Raw genomic sequence first — 22,286 nt, forward strand, 5'->3', positions numbered from 1 at the left:
CAGCTACCTCGGTTTAATTTACACATTTTAATTGGAATGGAAAATCAGCACCCAGAGCGGTCTCACAGCAAAGCCTTCATTAGCAGGATTAGACTGCAGCAAGGGCTGGTGGGGACCCAAAGGTGAAGACTTTCTGAGCCTTGTGACCCAGCTCAGCAAACATATGGGTAACTAATTGAGATGGGCCAAGGTGCTGAGCTGCAGAGGTCATGTCAAGCAAAAACTGAAATCCATAGCAAAAAAAGACCATCCTTGTACTGCAATCCTTTAAACGCTGGAATACAGAAGATATATATCCAGTTAGGATGTTTTACATTATGCATGCAACATTTTCGGGGACAAAAAAAGAGCTCCCCACATTTAGCTTCTTTACTTTCACAGGGATTGACTTCTGTGATTAAGGAAACCATCTGTACCCTCAGAGATGAAGTATCAGAAAGAGCATCAAAGGTATTTCTGATCCTATCCGCTGTATGGAGGACCATATTTTAGGAGCCCAGAAGGGATTGGAGATTAAACGGACGACAGAAAAAAAAAAAATGTTTCATTTCAGGATAAAAGGGCAGATCAATCTGACATTCTGTCCCTGAATAAGTGCCATGTTTCTCAGATGTTTTGCATTGAAACATCTCCATCACTGAGAGACAAATAGATTCTGGTGAGTCACTGAGATTCTTTCACAAAAACATTGTTTGATTCTTGGGAATTTTAAAGGGTGCAATACAAAAACGTGGAACTGTTATCAAACCGGTATTCATGCCTTGTATAATGACAGAAAATACAATAAAAAGTCATTTTTACAGAGAAGAAAAACAATTGCCTTTTATACTCACATATCTGCTGGAACCATCGTAGTCACATCTCTCAATTTTGCCCAGGGTTCCATCTGAAAAGTAGAGCTTCTCTGCTTTGTGGTCCACAGTCAGTCCATTGGGTGTCAGGATGTCAGTACTGATGATAATCCTCATGTTCTTGCCCGCCAAGGTGGATCTCATGATGCTGGGTCTCTGCTCATTCCAGTTGGTCCAAAACATCAGGCTAAAGTGTGAGAGGAGAGCCAAAGCAAACATTTAATTACTAGCGAGCAGACTAATCTTTTCCCTTCGCAAAGTGGCTTCATCTTAATGTGCGGATGTCATCAGAGACTCTCTCCCTCTCCAAAAGGAGCTCTAGTTCACCTCGTACTTCGATGAATTCACAACACCATGACAAGGAACTACAAAACAAATATGTGTAGTCTGAAATTAAATCAGGGAGCAGGAATGATGGCATTTTATAAGAGCTGCTCTATCACCATGTCAACCAGGGGACTCTCTGCCATGCAGGCAAAAAAACAACACTAATAAACAGGGAAATCTTCTTGCAGTGAATTAAATTGCTGAAGGTTTCTGCAGTGCTGTCAGTCAGCCATCAACATAATCCCTGAGATGGAGGTCATTTTATTCCTATTCTCCTCTGTGGGGACTTCTAGGGACATTGAAAACACAAGTAAGAGCAACAGAGTAAATAAATGAAAGATTTATATCTGGGTTCGCTAAGTCGATGGTGCATATTTCAAATAAACAGCAATGTAGATAAACCGTAGAAAAACAAACAAACAGGTAGATATGTTTCAAATTGTATAAAAAGCATTTTTAGCCTCTGGGCTCTCACTTCATACTGTGATAAAGTCATGGAAGTAATAAGGATTGCGGTCTTGCGCAGTAATAAGGATTGCGGTCAGAAGTCACATCCAGGGACTGCAAATTAGCCACTTGAGTTCGAATTCTAATTATTAGACAGTGTTACTCAAGTGGGATGGATATGGTGCCAAATTGCCAACCAAGGATATAGTCTGAGGTCAAGAAATTAATTTAGTTAGTACAACAGGAAGAGCAAGATACTCACTCTTTTAGGACTGCTCACAGTCACATTTTTATCATCATGAATATGCAAGTAAGTGTTAAATCTGAAGTGACAGGAATACTGAAGCGCTATTTTTTGAACAACAGAAAACACCTTTTTTTCCTGAGCTTTTTTAAAACTGGCACAGCTCTGAAGTGATCAGAACACTTACACCTGAGGTGTAAAAATGCTCACCAAACACAAAGTACTTGATAGTTATGTCAGATTACAGCTCCAAACAGCATAATGCACCAAAGCCCCCACACTGAAGGGATCCTAGCTAAAAAGTCACCAAGATGAGTGTCATGTGTTTATAACAACACAAAGCGTTCTACCAAAGGTTTCATTTTGTTGATTATCTCATATTTCTATGAACAAAAACATTATTATTTTTTCCTCTCCAGTGTTTTATATAAAGGTTCTTGTGCATGTAAAAGATCTTGAAAGTTAAAAATGTCAAAGTTTGCACCAACAGAACCTCCTAACAGACAACACTGCTTCTGAAACGTCTCATTCGTAGTCTCGCCTTTATTTACGTGACTTCACACTGTACGTCACAGAGTCATATCTTTGCATAATTTATGCCTGGCGGCTAGTTTGCCATGTAAGAATTGGTTAAGCACTGCTCTGTTGTTGTTAGCAGTGCTGGCTCAGGCGTGTGTGTGCTGACCAATCAAAGTAAACTAGGTATTTGTGAAGGGGGGGCTTAAAGAGACAGGAGCAAAAGTAGAGCGTTTCAGAAAGAAGGGGAATATGGTACACACAGCAGACACGGCACGCACTTAAAAGCCTGAATTGATGATGTTGTCCTCAGACCCAGAGGGAGACAATTCCATTTGTCTGCATTTTTGCTACACTGAGCAGTAGACAATGGGTGGATTTGAGAGCTTTTACCTGGGACATATCTTGGCAGCAGATCAACAATATAGTCCATGAATAGATTTATAGACAGGGGTAGAATCTTAAAATCTTGGACCAAACTAATAAAAGGTAAGTGCACGCAACAAGCTTCTCTGTTTCTCAGGGAGAAAGAAAAGGCCTGACTTTTGTAATGTTTTTTAAATGACAGAATGCTGTTATGTTGCTATATACCCTTTTGGATTATTAAATAGGACCCAGCTTTTTCCCATGAGTCAAGTGTTTCCCCCCTCTTTGTGGACGACTTAGGTGTACCTTTCTGTCAGGGGTTGGGGGGTCCACCCCAAAGAAATTTCACATTTTTAATGATGCAGTTTAATAATGCAGTTTCACATTATGCTGTACCATTTTTATTTGGGTTTCTGAGTACAAAAGTTGGAAAAGCTAGAGCAGATAGATAAAAAGCACCCAAAAAGCTTAAACACAAAAGTTTTGGGACTAACTACAACCAGGTCTTGTTAAAGTCTTTTACTTACTTTTGATGCCCTTAACACTAATTTTACATTCATTTGGTGTTCAAAACCACTTCAGTGCTGAGCCTTTTATTAGCCCTGTAATGGTAGGGAAAACCCTGGACTCACTTTGATTTGATTCAGTTAAATAGGGCTAGGATAATGAAGAGCAAAAAAACTATGGTGTTATCAGCATACACATTATAGCTCAGAGAAAAGAAGACAGAGAGTGAACAAGGGAGGGGTTACAGACTTATGGTGAGCTACTGACTTTTGACACTCATCCAGGGCCAGGACATGTGGATGGTCTTCCTCCGAGAGAGTGACAACGGCCTGCCGCTCGAAGGCACCGACTCGTGTCTGATCCAGAGTTTGTCTAGTGATCGTGGAGGTGGTGGAGCTGGTCCAGAACAAGGTGTCCCAGGCCCGGTGATAGGCCAGGCCCTCCACTGAACCCACATCTGAAAGAGCAGACACACAAGACCTCTGCTGAAATTCCAACTGACTAAACTAATTTGCACACCACATTGAAGCACGGTTTAGTAAAAACACAGCCTGAAGGACAGATCTTAATGTTGGAAACACATCTGTCTTATCAGTCTACATCACAAGTATGGTTTCAACAAACCTGGAGTATGCATGGAGTATATAATATGAATGTGTCATTGCAGAATAAGAGACCAACTGAATAATATATTATTTTTTTAGCATGTCTTTGGAAGGTGAAATTTACCTAAATTAAAAAAGAAAAAGAAAAAAAAGTTAACTCTTGTTGCTATCTTGGGCAACTAAACTGCAAAGTTTCCTCCTGCAGATTTAGGTAAAAATATTGACTTTGCTTGTAACAGATGGCAGACTCCAATTGTGTTGGAATTGGGATTATGTTTCCTTGGTGATTGACAAGGAAAGGACTTCATGCCTCACTACCCTGGACAGACAGCTATTTGTTGATGCAACAGTCACTCAGAAACTGAATATGTTTTCATCGCCAACCAATTTCCTAAACACAGAATATGAAAAGGCCCTTGTAGCCTCCTGGGTTGGTGAAAAATGTGACTGACAGGGAGAGAGCCTCCAGAGAGAGACAGTGATCACAGACAGAAAACCTGGCCATATTCCTGCTTGATTATTAACTGAAGTTTTTTGGCGATGGTTTCATAGAGGGCCCGCTGAATATGACCTCCGCTGTTTCAATATTGCGCATGTGTCAATCTGAAGAAGGATGGAATAATAATACAGTGCCGTCGAGTTGTCATGTACTGATGTTCATGAATATGGCTACTGTTCCCCCGAGGGCCACTGCAGGGTGTTTGTGGAAGCCTCTGACTGGGGGATGTTTCCATTATATCCTGGGAGAGGAAATTGAAGTGAATATTGTACATGCTGTAGCAGTGAAAAATGTTGACACCATGCACAAAGCAATTTAAAAATGCCAAACCAGTACAAACAAATAAAAAATGTACTCCCAATATAAATAATTCCTTCTGGTTGCAATTGAAATCCCTGAATTTAAAAAAAATGGACAAAGGAAGCATTGAATTTCCTTTAAAAACAAGAAGTTTATTTCTTACAGTGATGCAGCACATTTATTAAAATTGGAGCCACGCTCTACAAAGCCACTGGACCCTAAGCTGTCTAATATCACAGTTTGTCAACCGGAAAGGAAATGGGATTTGTTAGGGCTTTGTAAAGATTACCTGCATGAACCAGGTTCTCTGTGTGTGTTTGTCCATGTGTAACTCTTCCAGGTGTAAGTGCATTTGTTTATTGTTTGACAAAACAAGAGATTATCTTCCACAAGAGAAGCGCACTCCTCTCAACTCAGCTCAAAAGAAACTTGAATAAATTTGACACTGCAGTAGTATTCATGTAACATCTGTGTCCACATGTATCTTGGGCCTGAGCGTCGATGCAGACCCCACAGTAATTTGTCATAATGGCGGACATGTGGCCAATGATAAAGCATTTGGCTGTATCCTCTTATCTGAAGACCTATAAAGCATGCTGTAGAATGCTTAAGACACTACCTGCGTCAGCCGATCACTAATTAATAGTTTGCAATAAAAGCCGTCTGGCACCTTGGAGTTTCTCACAAATTGTTGGCAGGGCAAGGGAGTAATTAATGGGGGACATGGAGTTTAATTAGGGAAATATGGATGATTAACATCTTCACCTTTCCTCAGTAAAGGGATGCAGGCAGAAACTTTGAGAGGGAAATAGAAGAGTCCTGCATTTGTACACAGTACAGGGCTAGAAGCTGCTGAAAGGTGGTGCTTTCATTACAGGGAGTATAACCCAGACGGACCTGATGGCTGATTTCACAACAGCAAATAAACTAACTGGAACCAGGAATGGTCATATTATCTTACCACAGTTGTATGCAATGTAGCTGCATACTGTACAAACTGTGGCCATGCCTTGAAAAGCCACAAAGTTATTGAGTATTTAAAATAAGTAAGTTTTTTTAAGTACAAAGTATTTTGGATTCAATCATTTAATTTGTCCTCGAATCAATTATTTGCACCGCTTTGGTTTTGCATTTTGCAAGAGCCAAATTGTGAAGGACACTTACAAATAACGACAGATGGTTCTTAATAATGCTTGTTCATTTCTCAAAGCTAAATAAATAAATAAATAAATAGAAAGCTCCCTCAGCAGGGGTGTGGAAGAAGTGTTGTGGTGGGTGGGTGGAAGTGGATCAGTAACACTCTGCCAGTCTCCCAGTGTGAGGAGGGGGTGGGGAAGGTGCTGAGCTCTGCTCCCAGTAGAAGCTTCACAGAATGGCAGAGGATGCTAGCCGAGCAGAACAGAGGCTTTCGCTGTTCATCTGACGCCAGTCATGCTTATCAACGCAGGACTGACTGAGATTTAGTGAAGGAATAGAGAGGGATTGGTCGCGTCGTTCAATCTGTGACAGTCAGTAAGCAGAGAGCTTTCAAACATGGGCATTATACCCTGATGATTCAGTATTAAATGGTCTTTTCAGAGGAGCATTGGCAGTAAAAAATGAAGGAGTGGAGGAGGAAATGGGTGTGATGAGGTGCTATTAATGAAATGGGAATACTGTGATCTTAAAAAGGTTGTCCCATCTGATTAAAACTGAAATACAAATATCACCTTTTCCATTGAGGTAATGAGAGCAGCTCGTCACAACAGCAGCAGCTGCAGTCAGCGGCCAGTGTCTGTACTGGATCTGCTCGACCACAGTGTCAATGTGCATTATTAAAGCATGTTGGCACCGCCCACAACCCACTACACAATCAATGCAGCTAAGTCAGAAGAAAACAGACTTGGGGCGTAAAAATATGCTTGGGGACGCAGTTACATGTGAAAAGTAAAGTGGAGCATGAGCCGTCTCGTGGCCGTTGCTGTATTGATTGAAATCGACGCACACCTTTTCCATGAAAAGCACAAAAGACGGCTGGCTGGAAGCAACAGCTGAATAATTCCAACTACTCCTCCTGTACTTCATCATGCCAAGGCATTCTCAAGATCAATAGACATGCAACACGTGCAGCTGAATCTTGCCACTGTGAAACTGGCAAAATGTAGCAAATATAAAGCTCGTTTAATTAGAGCTGCAACAATAAGTCAGTTAATTGATAGTCGTTTGAAAGAAAATTAAGTGCCAAGTATTTCGATAATCGACTTCTCGACTTCTAACTTCTTAAAATTGAGGATTTTATGTTTTTTCTCTGTCATTTATGATAGTAAATGAAGAGTCTTTGGGTTTTGGACTGTTGGTTGGACTAAAAAAGCAATCTGAAGACATCACTTTGGAAGTTGTGATGAAATAATTGGCAGATTAATCGTTAATGCAAATAAATGTTAATTGTGGCCCCATTTGAATTGGTGGAATTAGTGCATGTGTAAGTGTTCAATATGTGTGCGGAGGACAATGGATGGTTGTTTCAATAATATAATAACACACAAATAATGAAAAAAGTACACACTGTGGTAATGTGAAATACACTTACTTTCTGCGATAATAGATCTTCCTGTCCAGTCATCGTTAATCACCTGGATGTTCCCAGAGTGGACGTCACTGAAAAAGATGCGGTTGGTCTCAGCGGTCTTCTGACTGTAGTCGAAAGCCAGGGCAATGACGTTCTTGAAAAAAGCAGGATTTTCGAATGGCTGCACGGGTGAGTTGAGGTCATTCTCATCCGAAAGGTGGATGCTTTTCAATATGGTCCTCTCAGAGTAGAGCAGATAGCCTTCATAGCGCTCGCAGGCAAAGCCATCTTCTGCCAAGCGACCGTGGGCGCAGGAGCAAGTCCGGCGACCACTGCCCAGGTGGAAGCACAGCTGCTGGCAGCCTCCGTTGCTCCTGGCACAGGGGTTTGTGCCTTCAAAACCCAAAACATGTTCGGTTACTGGTTTGCCTCAGTTTCTTCCACTTAGCAATCATGTTTGAATTGTATGTGACAATAGCAAATCTATAATCACTGACCATGTTTACATGCACTAGTTTTCCAATATCATTCAGAGTATGACAGTATTCTGAATTTAGACCTTATTCCAAATGTAGCTTGTGTTCAGATTAAGACATGCTGGGTATGACGCTATTCAGGTTTTAGGAGCATTGTTTGGACGTGTATACAGAGCATTTGGATTACCAGAGATGGATGCCCAAACAAAAAGCACACCTGTGTGGTTGGAATGAGAAACACACCTACTTGCAAACATTATGAAAGATTTGGATATCAGGGTTTTTGGATATGCTCATATATTGCCAAGCCGACCTTTTCAAGATGTGGTTGAAGAATGGAAAGCAGGAGGCAGTGTTTGCACCGTCTGCCATCGGTTACATTTTTGAGAAAATCTTATTTTGACACAAAAGTGGCTCCAGCTGTTCTGTTTTTCCATATTTTGAAGCGCATCAGTTAGCGTATGCACAGCTCCATGTAAACAGGAACATTACTGGAATATTTATTTTCACTATTAGTCACGTATACAGCTTAGTAGAAATATGGTCTTTTCTGGAATGATGGCAAAAACCAGAATATTCTGTGCATGTAAAGGTAGTCAATGAGATTGTAAAGTAGATTCCTCTACCTTTTTCTCTGCCTCTATTGAAGACAGTCACATCCTTCAGATTGACCCCCAGACCACTCCTCATGGTCACAGCCTCACTGGTGTCAGTTTTTAAGCCACGTCGGATTGAACCGTTTGAGTGAGCCCTGAAGTACAAGAGAGACAAAGGAAGTGGTTGAAGTTTCAGAGAGGACAGTATTCTGACTTTACATTGAGGCAGGGACAGGACAAAGTTAGATAGATATAAAGGCAGATCATTTATTTGACAAAAGTCAAGAAAAATCTAAGACTGCGATGACCCAGTCCTCCCATACAATTCAAGTAGTTGAAGATAAACACACTAAAGCTTCTTGTTGAGCAGGGGAAAGAATGAGATGACTGTAAGACAGGTTAAAAACAGATAAATGACGAAAAATACGATACGTCATGAGGGATTTAAAAACCATTTCTTTCCCAATAGTTCAAAACCTGTCTCAGTCTGTTGTTGCTTCAGGGATCCAATAAAACGCATGTGTGTAAAAATGGATAAGGCTCCCAACTTCACAAAAAGAAATGAGGCTTCATTAAATTTAACTGTGCTGCTGATTTTACAGGAGGGTGAGGATGAATTTGCCCTTGCAGATGACACCGAGTTCTGCCTAGAGTATTTGCAAAAATAGGCAGTGACCCTCACTATGACAAACTACTGTTCTTAATACTTCCATTTGAGACCTTTGGGGGGGAAAGGTTACAGTCAGGTTAGTATTGCAGGCTTTGCAGGCCATTTCATGTGTGCACATTAAAGAAAATAATAAATTACCTGTCAGACCAGTAGATGTAAGGCCCAAACACAGCCACTGAGAAAAGGTCTACGTTGGCCACTGACAGTACAATCTCCCGGCTCTCACCTGTCTCAAGGTTTATCCTCTCGATCTTATCTGTGCGGGCGTCGCACCAGTATAATGTATTTTCCTGGAAAGTAATTTTAAAATGCATATCACAAAGTGAACCTCGTAGGCAAAGTCATATATCAGCCTCAAGGGAGATGAGGTAGGAATTACAGTATGTGGGTGTGGAGTGCGTCTGTGTGTAACTGTACCTCGTAGTCTATGGAAATTCCATTGGGCCACATGATGCCTGAGTTGACCAAGGTAACCTGGTCTGAACCGTCCAGACGGGAGCGGCCAATACAGGGGTGCTGGCCCCATTCAGTCCAGAACAGATACCTGGCCAGCATAGTAGAATCACACAAACACACTGATTTTCTGGACTAGAGCGTGTTCATGAAAAAGAGGTAATACAGTTTAGAAATACGTGATTTTTGTCCAAGGAAACAAATATTTTTGTTCCCTAAAATTTGGTTTGGTCCACAAACAACCAAACATTTTCTACTGGGGTATGTTGTTTAAAGTGGAACAATAAACAAGATGACAGTAACTGTAAATACTGTAAATACTATAAAATGTGTGAATAATTATAAATACACACAGACAAAATAAAATCTGTTAAACTAAAGAAAGATAGGTACGGAAGCCATGAACAGCCGTGCTTGCAATTAATTTTTCTAAATGCTTTAACCTCAGGATCACAAATTAACTATCGTTATCTCAAGATAACAAAGCTCATTTTTCTCGTGACAATGGGCTAATTTATCTTGTTATCTGGAGAACACAAAAGGCAGATTTCTTAAGATAAAAGGACAATTTAATATGAGGAAATGACGTCATAAGCTTCAGAGGTGGCCCATAACAAAGACGCACGGCTCTGTTTAATGGGTTTGGGAGTTTTAAAGCAGACTTCTCATCCGCTTTAGTCATCTAACGCAAGAATGTTTCCCTGGAAATTTGATATGATGGTATTTTCATTATGGTTAATTAGAATACGTGATAGGATATAGAAAGTTATAATTAATTACAACCTGATGGGTTGATCAGTTGATCAGCTGCTACAGCTGTCAAGACACCATGATGACACATGCATGCTGACATGGCACTTCTGTTAATCATTATAAGCAATAGGAGGAAACAACTTTTTGGTTTCTCATAACAGGCTGAGTATCTCGTTAACTCAAGATAGCAAGGATTGCTTTCTTGAGATAAGGCTATAATTAACTTGAAACCTCCAGATTATGACATAAATACAATTTTTTAAAGAAATTGCAAGCAAGGCCGTTCTCAGCTTCCATAGAAAATGACTAATGGTACTGAAAAACTAGAGCTTCTCTGTCGGCAGTAATGCAGAAACCAATATGCACTTTATGTACTGAAGAAATACTGGTCAGCTTGATCAGTCAGCTATCCGTTTGAATTTACCATTTGCCAAACTCATTATTAGAGTTTCTAGAGGCAAATGTAAATACGGCTTCTGTCTACAATAAATGCTTTTGAAACCATTGCACCGGTGTTAATAGTACAACTGATTACAGCAAATAGTGCACATAAATATGAAATATGAAAACACAAAGACTTCATGGCCTACCCCTTCTGCGGATGTACAGCAATGGCTCTCGGCTGATCAAGTCCTTCAGATATGACCACTGAGCGGTATGCACCGTTCAGACGAGAGATTTCTATTAGATTGAAACCATGGTCTGTCCAATACAGGTTCCCTGTGAAGAAAAAAACAACAACTCATGAACGTCTCATCATGAACATACATATACACTAAAACTAATGATTTTATGTGGAAGATACTGAACTTTGTTGATGTTTTTTAGCAACCCAACCAGTTTTAACCAATCCATACCAGCTTGACAGCCTAAAGTATCAGACTCCAGGCCCTGGAGTGTCACTAACCAGCAATCCAGTCGACAGCGATGCCTTCCACCCGACTGATGCCAGTAGTAATGATGTCCTCCCTCCAGGTCTGATCACGTTTGGCTCGGGATATTCTGTTCAGGCCCATGTCTGTCCAGTACACGGTGTCATTTCCTGCAAACCATCCAAAATGGTTAATGACAGGAGAAAATTTGATGATGAATGTGGCTGCCACAAAAGTATTTATGCCCTCAAACAAAGCAGCTCATGAAAGCACATTTTACTGCGGCACGGCCCATTTCACCAAAGGTTGTGTGGAACTATAAAGTATGATGGCGAAAATTACCCACACAGTCCATCCACAGCTCTTTGTTGACACACAGGGCCTGAACGGGAAAGGCAATTGTGGGCCAAATTTTTACAACGCAGTATATTGCTTCATGCAAAACATGGTGTTGGTAAAACTGTTATGGACCCGTTCTGATTTTACAGTCCTATTACATAAGCACATAAAACAGTGCGTAATTTATTTATGGTGCAGTCTTCAAGAGCATCTCTGCGTGTGGCTGTCAGCTTGGCTCTGTACAGGTTGTTAGGAGTATAGGTGGCGTTATATGTTTATTAGCACTTCCTTGTTCCTGCTGCCTTCACACTCTGTTAACACGTAGCTCAAATATGACAGAATACAGCTGCGGGGCTTTCATCTGTTCTGCTCTGGCAGCCTGGATTCTGTAATGACATGTAAATGATGTGCGTGAGCTATTGGCTGCTGCTCTTGGATGGGCTTTCTAATGCATTTGCACGTTCACCTGCACAGAGTAATAAAGGGGAGGACAATCGGCAATCTTGCTCTGTACCTGGGCCATGTCCAGGTTTTGGCTCGGACTCTGCTTATTTCCTATTTTCTAAAAGCTGTGGTCAGACATCAAGATTGCTATCGACCTTTGAAGTCACTCAGATTCAGAATTAGATTTCAGGCTCTCAGCTTTTGCACAGCAGTCTGGCTCATGACAATTACTTGTGTAATGAGCGTCCCATGATGTTCAGTAGCACGTGTTAAGTAAAGTGCAAGAATTATACATGATATATATACACATGATAACAGCATGTACACCCCTTGTGGTTGATTTAGAGAGACTACTGCAAATTTCTGTCATTAACTTACATTCATTATTTAAAGGGCACCCTTTGCACATTTTGCTCTGATTTATTCATGGAATTGTTTGTGTGATAGACAATAAAGTTTCTGGATCTAAGTTCTAGTTTCACAGGAATCACATGATTTGAAGTCTACAGCCATGCTAATGGGTCTGAGAGGTTGTTCTTCCTTACACATAGTAGCCCTTTGAGCTAAATGCTAAAGTCAGCATACTATCATGCTCCCAATGATGGCCCTAAAATGCTGATGTTGAGCAGGTATAATGTCATCATCTTAGTTTAGCATGTTAGCATGCGAACGTTTGCTCATTACTTCAGCCAAGGAGGTTATGTTTTCACACATGTCTGTTTGCTGGTATCAGTGAGTGAGTATAATTTGATGCAGTTTCTTAGAAAAAAATCTATTATTCTTCCAAAACACAATGTAGATTATGATTCCATCTGAATTGTATTGTTGTTCTTGTGGTTGGCTGTTACAGATCTAGTGTGCTAAAATTATGATAAAACAGTTATAGCTGGTTTAAAATTTAGAGAGATGTAGGGCTTTCAAGTTTGATTTGGCTGGATGGAATTAAAAGGGGGACTGTTGGGGCATTTGCGGAGGTATGCACTCTACTGAGTGCCATTCTAGTTAATAATAAAAATGTACAGCTAAGACTGGGAAGCTCTTCATGATAACAGAAGTACATTTTAAAATTTTGATCTGATGGTGGCGCTAGATGAGGGACAGTGAAGGGACATCTACAGTGATTACAATTCATCCTGAGGGACATGAATGTGTGTGCTGAGTTCCGTGGCAATCCATCCAATAGTTGTTGAGGCTTTTCACTCGCACAAACCACAGATGTCAACCTCATGGGGGCACCGAGGGAAAAGTCAGGGGATCGCTGAAGTAATATTAATTCATCATCTGCAAATCATGAACATCTGGACCAGATTTCATGGCAATCAATCTAGTAGTTGTTGAGATATTTCAGTCTGGACCGACTTGGTGAACTCATCAAATGATTGTGGCTAAAAAACAACAACATTTTCTTACTTTGAGCCCTAATGACCATAAAAATGTAAATAAATGTAAAAAAAAAAGTATTTCAGCTCATCAGACATCTATTGAATGTAATTTCATTTGGTGTTGCAGACGGTGTTCTGGCATTGTTTGCTCCCTTCATTAGATGATAGCCTGCAGATAATAGTCCCTTTCAAGTGACAGGGGATGTCTGTTGATCTCTGTCTCTGCCACACACACACGGTTAGGAATATTAAATCAGCTACAGCAAACTTTGTTATACATTTACATTTCCTACTCCCATTTTTTGCAAAGGAAAGTCATGGAATACATGTTGAATTACCCAAACGCACATGTTCTTATCTGCTGCTGCTTTTATGCTTTTCTGAGAAGAATTACTGCAAATCCTAAGAATATCAACCCGTTTGTGTATGTATTTTGTTTTCGCTTGTGCTTATGCATTTTCCTTTACGCAGCTTTCGTTATCATGCCTCAGTGGCAGCCCTATTACATATATGCAATGCTACCAGCCTATAGTATATTCATAGCATTTGCTGGTGTAATAAATGCATCATTTTTATCATATATATTACGTAGAAGGAAGCAGGGATGTAACAAACGACAGCAGCTATCGGCTTCGTCTTTTGCGATGCGCGTTACCGTACCTTCATTTGATACAATATCTTGGGAATTGCTTTGTATTAGTATATTTTCAGAGGCTTGTAAGGAAATAGTTATTTATGCTGAGGTTCCCCAGTAATGTGAACTTATTACTCTTTCATCTACACTGCACTCCACAGGCACGCAGACCATTATTCAAAAGGTTAGAGCCACTATAACATAGACCTTTCCCTCCCACTCATTTAAGATTGAGAGGGAAAGGTTTGAACTGTGGGAAAACACACGAGTGTTGTGTAATATTATATAATAATACTTTGCATATGCGTGTGGAAAATACTGTATAATAATATCCAAATACTGGATACATACAGTTGAAAACAAGCTAAAAAATAATTCCAGAATTGTTTTACAGGCAAGCCAAATGTTCAGTAAAAGCCATTTACTTTTATCTTTTAATTTTAACCATATGTCAGAAAAAAAACAACTCTTTTATCTTCAGTGGATTTTTCACATCGTCTGCCTTAAACTCAATATCAAACACTGATTCAACAATGAAGATTCCTCTGTGTGTTGCGTGTTATCATACCTGCATGAAAGTCAACTCCCACGGCAAACAGTGTTCCCGTGATTGGCATGAGAGCTTCGCTGTTGTCATTTGGGTCGAGCGCAATTCCTCGGATTCCCTCATGGATGGAATACATCAGGAAAGAATCAACGCCTAAAGAACGCATAAAGCATTGTAAATTATGAATGCCCTCTGACCTGTTTATGGATTAAATGGACCAAAGGTAAGTGCATTGCTTCACACTTAGAGTAACGAATGGAGGAGGATTTTAGAGATGTATATTTCTACCTGCAGTCATAAAAAATTGAAATGCTGATAAGAGCATATCGGCTGCTCTCAAGAGCATATTTTGGGAAACGTACCTTCGCAAGACATGCGGTCGCTACGCAGGTTGTAGCCAACAGTGCAGGAGCAGCTGCGGGTGTTCTCAGAAGTGGGGAAGCAGAGCTGTGAGCAGCCACCGTTGTTTATCTGGCACGGGTTTCTTCCTGAATGTTAAGCACAACCAACATAAGGCAAGAAGTAAGGTACCATAAGTGTATGTGTGTCTGTGTCTGTACCTCTTTGTGTGTGTGTGTGTGAGATACATGCAAGCCTGCTTACCTTTCTGACCCTCCCTGTCGTACACCTTCATGTGAACGACCCCGCTCGTCTTGTTTCTCAGGATCACAAGGTTCCGCCCGTCTCTCTTGGTAACCGTTCCCAGCTGTGCAGATTCTTCATCTGCCCACCAGAGTTTGCCACCTGCAACCATCAATGTCATTTGCTTAAAAAAATATGGCGAGGGTAAATTGCACTTCACATGGCTTCCTTTGGCTTTCACTCTAATCCACCAAGGATGGCATTCTTATGCCGTACAGCCCCTTAATAATTGAAGCATTCTCTGAGCTGATTTGAGATTGAAGTGTGACATACCCTGCTTCCTGCTCTGCCCACTTGCTGACAATAATGCGTGCATCTTGCAACCTTGAAATATAGTTACTTTGATGTTTGGGAAACGCTTTCACTGTGATAACAGCTCTTCCGTGCACTCTTTTGGGGAGAGTGACACATACTTTATATATATATTTATGCATTCACATTATTTTTTATCATTGATATTCAGCAGATTCATACGGAGTGCTAAGTAGTTATTTTTGGTGATACAACATGCAAAAACATTCAGCTATTTTGAGGCACAATCTCCTTATCTTTGTCTTTCATTTCATAAAACCATACTGCATAAGCCAATCTTTGAAAGCAAAACACATTCCGGTACAAGGGCAGCTTGTACTGTAGCTGTTGAGTGTCACGATGTTTCACTGTGCACAGATGTTTAATTCACTGTCCTGTCTGGCTCTGTGTGACAGTGAACCTCCAGGCTTCGGTAGTGCTGCCGGTGTGAGCATAAGTGATGAGTGTGTCTTTGTTAAGAGGCACATGCACAATAGGCTCCTGACCCCGGCACACACAGCCGCCGCCAAACTATTCTCCAACCCCCCCATCTCTGCCCTCAGCAGAAATCAGTGATGCACAGTCCAGGCTCTTTGCCACAGACTCTACAGACGTGACAGGAACTCTCAATTTTAAAATCCCACTGAAGTGCAAAGTGGAGAAGAGTCAGGTGGCTCCTCTCACTTCGAAATAGACTCTGCAAATGAGGTGGATATGGACCTGATTTTACCCCTTTTTGAAAGGGCCAAGATTATAAAAATGGAACATTATACTGAGGAGGAATGCTTTAAAAAGACAACATAATTTAATTCATATTAATACAGTAACAGTGAAATAGGCTAAAAGGGGTATATACCTCAATGAGTTAAAAAAAACAACAAAAACCTGTGCCCTTGAGGTTGCACACCATCAATCCCTTGAAGGTGAGACACTGTTTTATCTCAACCTTTTTCATTTTTTTTTTAGAATAAAAAAACAGAAGCAATTCCCAGATGCATCAATAGCTTCAGGCTCAATGTTACCCTTAAAGGGAGCGTAAAACTCGTTTCTTCAAATCAGACAAACTCCCATGAGTGAGAATGACAGTCGACACGCAGTTTACAAAACATTTGATCCCGGAGGGCATGCTAGCCTAGATTAGCTTTGCACCCTGTGTTAATTTGAAGCCGCGGGGAGCGCTGGCTAGCTGATTGCTCGCTTGTGGCACATCATATTCAATTTCCACTTCAACTGCGAGTTTGATTCCAGGCTGATGGATCACCTACACCTTCTGAATGGAAGCCCTCACCTTTCCCTCAAGCCAATCCAATTATTACGGAGCCCTAGCACCTGAGTGGATCAACCTTATGCCACTAACAGTGCCGTCATTGTAATTTTTTTCGACCAGTTGAGTTGAAATCAGACTAATGAAATCAGACTAATGAAATCAGACTAATGCAGGCAAAATGAGAAAGCCAAAGGAAGCCAAAAGCACCCTAACATCTTTGTTTTAACACGCAGCTTCTTGCTAGTCAAATCTTTCTCTTGATCGATTGCAGTCATTTTGCTCTCTGAAACTGATAGGTTTCATTTTGCCAGTCAATTGTGGATGAATCACTGTGAAACTTTTATGAAATTAGGTGTCTTATTCTGCAGCAATTGGAGACAAGATGACTCCTCTCTAAAAGCTGCACTCTACAGGCATCACTGCAGTAGAATAACCTCTGCCTGTCCTCGCCTCCTGCTGTGATGAGAGCTATAGATCGTGATAGAACTCAAACCTTCCTTGTTTGCTTGACGCTGATTTGGAGAAACCTTAACCACTTCAAACACGACCAACTGATCATTCAGGCCGTCACAGACCAGAAGCGAGTGTAGAACGGTTGTTTGATTAATACTAATTTAAGTAGATTGGCTTAATTACCACAGAGTACACAAGAGCCCTTAATTACCAATGCTCACTTGACAATACCTAACAAGCTATTCCCTGGGCATAGCAGATTATATATCCGTTTCGTACTTCTAATACTAGTTATAAAGCCAATTTTTAATAGTTAGCTGAGCTAGTGAGATAAAGAATATGGAGCAAGGACAAACACAGCCAAACTTACAGAGCGAATGGTCAGCAAATGCACTTAATTGCATCTTCCACCATGGAGACAATCCAAACACCATCAGATGGGACATTTCACAGTAACAGGCATCACCAACAGTCTATACACTTGCCAACAGCAAAAGAAGCTGGAAAATGATATGTCTGGCTGCTGTCCTGTTGGGTTCCCAAAGCATTATTTCCAACTGAAAATGTGTGTCATACAAGTATATGCTCAATGGTCTGTAGCAAAGTAGGAAGTCATCTTGGTCCAAAATGAGAAACTGAATGTCTGACATACAACAAGCAACAGGTGCAATTTACAGCAAATGCAAAATATTAATCTCAGGCTATGAAGACGTTTAAATGTGCCATTTTTCTTGTAAGTTGTTCCTCGCTTGAATCGAGATTGTAAAGCCGACTGAGGCAATGTGATTGTGATTTTGGGCTGTATAAATAACATGGATTTGATTAGATTCTCAGCAACATTTATATAGTAAGCTTTTGTGTTAAATTGGTACAATTTGTTTGAAATACATGTACATATAAATATGCAGTGAACTGTGCTGTTGTAACACACAATGAGGCATCCCAATTATGTGCTTCAACGGAAACTGTTCAGTCACTGCCGCCGTATAATCTTGTGAAGAGTGAAAAGGGTTGTTAGTTGTTTAATGTGGTATTAAACGCTAAGCTTAACATTAAAAACCTTTACAGTTTTTTATAGATCTTGTGCCAAGATTATATAAAAAGCTCAGCGTAGGTCTTATGGGTATTTAAACCGCTTTTCTTTGCACGGATCCAGGTATAAATGGACAAATCCACCAGATCACTATCCTCTCTATATAGTGGTTCATTACCATGCAGCATGTACTGTTGAGCCACTGTGAAATTTTTCTATTTAACAAAGTACAATAACAATACGGCTGTTCATTCTACCATTCAAAACAATTTCCTCAACATAACAAAATGTCATTAATTGTGATTGATGGAGACTCGCAGACATCATTTCACTGTTTTGCTGTACCTGCTACTGTGCAGGAGCCAAGCCATTAGTCTATGTCACCTTGAGTTCTATCTCCCATTTGTGACATGCGATAATGAAGTCTCCATCGTCCATATAATGAAAAGTCCCCCATAGTCTTTACTGAGAGAAATGCCTATAAAAAATGAACCAAAAAGACCTGGCCTGGAGTTGCAGAATCCTAACAGTTGGAATCCATTCTGCTACTGCTGTGTTATTCTGTAACAGTGCAATTAATGCTCTCTGCACATGCTGACAGATACCCACCACACAGGAAACGAAAGCCTGCTGTGATTAATAACATGCCTCGAGAACACAAAGTATCACCCTGACAACACTCTTGATTTTATTTTTTTTCCCCTTAAAAAATAAAAAAAATTACACTTTGGTCCAGACACACACACACACAAAACAAACAAGTCTCTGTTCAGTATGTTTGCTCCCGTCTCATTACCAATCTTGGCGAGGGAAATGCATTCGCATAGCTCGCTGGGAAGCTTCCCAATTTTCAAGATTGCAGCAGAGTGGAAGAGAGACAATTTAAAATTCAAATTCTGATCTGCTGTGTTAAAGAAGAGGAAGAGATTAATTATTTTTTTTAGTCACACATTCAAAGTATATAGGTATACAACACAAATACAACCCTGATTCCAAAAAGATCAGGATGTTGTGTAAAAAATAAAACAGAATGTGATGATTTGCTCATCCTTTTTGCTTTTTACACTCAATTGAGAATAGTACAAATAATGTTTATTATTTTACTGCATTAACTTAACCCATTAATTTATTTTGTAAATATATATAATCTGAATTTTATGCCAGAAACATTTTTCAAACAAGTTGGGACAGGAAACACAGCAGCCTGGGAGAGTTTTTTGTAACCAGGCTATTAGCAACAGGTGATAGTATCATGATTGGGTATGAAAGAGGCATCCTCGAAAGGCTCAGGAGTTCAAAAGCGGTCATGGGTTGGGCTTTTTGGTTTGTAGATTCCTTCTTTTATTTTGTAATTATATCCTCTTGTTGTCACTTTCTACTTCCTGTTCCCAGTGTTCTGTTTCCCTCCAGTGTTCCTGTGCTTCTCCCCAGTCTGATTTTCACCAAACATCTGTCTCACATCAGCCTCATTAGCACTGCCCTGTTCTCAGTGTCTCTCCACCTGCACCTCATCCCCTCGTTAGTTTAGTTTGTATTTAAGCCTGTGTTGTTCCCTCACTCTCGGTTGGTTTGCCTATCTTCGTCCTTACGTCCGTTCTGTTGTCATCCTGTTTTTGTCCTCACATCAGTCCTGTATCTCCTGCGGTTTCCTGGTTTGTCCTCGGTTTTTGTATTACTTTGGTAGTTTCCTTTGCCTCTCCTTTTATTGTTTGGACTTTTGGATTTTGGATTTTGGACAAACAGCTCATTAAAGCTCGCTTCCTGTTATACCTGCCTGCCTGTGTGTCTTGTGTTTAGGTCCTTTCAGTGTAACTGTGACAGAAGCAATGACGCAGCGAGGATCACCACTTTGTGAAACACATAATGGTATAAAGGATATTACCACATGGGCTCATGTGTCAGTAAACACAGTTTGTTCGTAAATAATCGCCTTCTGTTTTCACTTTCAAACTTTTTTTTGAAATGTGGGTTGTTCCTGATTGGTTATTACACGATTAATGAGGGTTGATGGTGTAATGGCAGAACTAGGACGTGTTCCAGTTAACATGTACATATGGCCCTAATTGGAAGCTTGTAGAAAAAGGTGGACAAGGTGATAAAAGCTGAGACGCTGGGAGCTAAAGGCTGTTGTAATGTGAGCCGAAGGTAAGATTTATTTTCACAACATGTTGACTTAGATTTCAGGAGATTTCTAAATGAACCTGTGAGGTGATGGATGGTGTGACACATTGGATTCAGCACTGATACCGGGAATCAACACATAATGAACATCCTCCCACCTTTTCATTACGAGAGGGTGAGAAAATCAATCATCAATCACTGCTGCCTGTGTTTTAATTATCTAATGCCCCTGCCACTTCACGCAAAGTGAAGCACAACTGTTGTGAGGGCTGGCTGGATAGCTCCATTCTACAGCCACTTAACTGGTTAAAGATGTAATCCCTCCACACTCTCTGACTAATCCCCAATGGCAATCTGATGCACTCGTGACAAGCTCCACTCACCCATCACGGCCAGAGCTGTGCCTTTGACTAACTCCCTCTTTAGAGTCTCCAGCACTTCCAGCCCACTGCCGTCCAGATTGCACCTGTTGATAGTGCCATTGGCCGAGCTTATCCAGTACAGCTTGTTGGCAGTGTAGTCAATTGAGAGACCTGAGAGGAGGACAAATGAAGAGAAGACGGCAGGTTAGACACTAGGATACAGACCTTGACTTTAAAAGGAAAACACTCAAACACTCAACACTGTAGAGCAGCTGTAGAGAAGAAAAGATTAACATTTTAACATGCAAAAAATATAATATTTTCATTAAAATATTCACATTTGAGATATATTACCACTAAAAAAGCTGCCTCTGCTACAAATCTTGACAACATTGAATATGCAGCACTGAGAAGGTGCAAAAGAAACAGGAGTTTCACTTTCACCACACTTCAACAGCACATTTCAGAGCTGCATTACCTTAACGTTTCCATACTGCAGCTTCTTTGCATGTGGTTGAGTGAGGGATAATAGAATTGTTCATGTGTTGATTGTGCTGGCTCTTTATATGAGTTCCAACTGGCGTGAAAAAACCCAACAGGAGTGAGACTGACTGCTTTTTCCTCCCTGTCTAACATGAAGGTTTTTCATTCAATACCACAGTGAATGGTGGGGGACTGAAAGCAATTTCAATCGCGGACCGCTGGATAACTCACTGTCTCCCACCATGTGTTGGATTTATGTTTGGCAGATTCACAGTCACAATGCGTCATTAATTTACGCTTGTCCCCAGGTCTAACCCATAATCATAAATGAAGCCGGTGAAATACGGTGCCCCCTGCTATCTGTATTGCTGACGGGCCGAGGAGAATGAAAAAAAAAACACAATGGAGACAATGGAGCTGTTTGTGTGACAAAGAGGGAGTTTGACCTTGAGCTATGTGACAAAAGGCCTTCGGGGATGAAGACAAGCTGATTGTTTTTTGGTGAAACAAGCTACAACTGCTCACTTAGGCAGGCATCATGTGGGGAAGGCTTACACTAAAAAAAAAGAAGAGTATAAGAGAGTACAGAGTACACATTGGTTACACTTTAAATAACCATCATTAATACATTTTAACTTTATAGTTAATAAAACTAACTTACTAACTAGTTCATAGTTGAAATCATGTATCAGTTGCAAAGATTTATAAACATCAGTTGCAACACTATAGTTGCCAACCAAATGAAGTTTATTTAACTGCACAGTATGTATAAACCATTTACAAAGTATTATAAATGAATTAACAATACAACAATAATTTAATGAATTATTTTTAAAGCATTTCATTGTTTGTTAACAGTGAAATAACTATTAACTCTAGTTTAATTAACCATAAACTTACCATTTATACATAATGGTTACTATAAAGTGTTACTGAAATGTTGCCTTAAGAACATATGTTTAAAATCAGGCAACTGGTACGAATCAATGGTCCCAATGAAATATAATAAATATCCTGTAAGTAGGAGCCAGTAAACAAGATTGTTTTTTAAAAAATACATCTTCTATCACATATCAGCAAGAATTACTAAGTGTCCTCACATATCTACAATCTAAGATGCTGCGTAAGCTGCATGCCTGGTTTTCCCTGAATATTGTCAGATATGAATACTGGTGGTCATTCAGTGCCCCCAGATTTCAATAATACATCAACAAGAAAATCTTACATCGATCGCCTCCCTTAGTGCCACAGCAGAGGA

At 40.3% G+C, this 22,286-nt stretch overlaps 1 protein-coding gene across 1 annotated transcript in view; it reads right to left on the bottom strand.

The window, feature by feature from the left end:
- lrp1bb (low density lipoprotein receptor-related protein 1Bb) overlaps positions 1-22,286 on the bottom strand; it is a 288,538-nt gene that overhangs the window by 72,642 nt on the left and 193,610 nt on the right. The window contains exons 32-43 of the mRNA XM_073473505.1: positions 20,567-20,716; positions 14,980-15,120; positions 14,739-14,864; positions 14,398-14,529; positions 11,066-11,200; positions 10,749-10,878; positions 9,370-9,496; positions 9,091-9,242; positions 8,313-8,437; positions 7,232-7,603; positions 3,526-3,715; positions 834-1,038 (exon numbers count right to left, since the gene is read on the bottom strand). Of these exons, the coding sequence (XP_073329606.1) occupies positions 834-1,038; positions 3,526-3,715; positions 7,232-7,603; positions 8,313-8,437; positions 9,091-9,242; positions 9,370-9,496; positions 10,749-10,878; positions 11,066-11,200; positions 14,398-14,529; positions 14,739-14,864; positions 14,980-15,120; positions 20,567-20,716 (1,985 nt within the window). The remainder of the gene's footprint in view (positions 1-833; positions 1,039-3,525; positions 3,716-7,231; positions 7,604-8,312; positions 8,438-9,090; positions 9,243-9,369; positions 9,497-10,748; positions 10,879-11,065; positions 11,201-14,397; positions 14,530-14,738; positions 14,865-14,979; positions 15,121-20,566; positions 20,717-22,286) is intronic.

The sequence above is a fragment of the Pagrus major genome, chromosome 9, assembly GCF_040436345.1.
Source record: "Pagrus major chromosome 9, Pma_NU_1.0".
NCBI classification, from domain to species: domain Eukaryota; kingdom Metazoa; phylum Chordata; class Actinopteri; order Spariformes; family Sparidae; genus Pagrus; species Pagrus major.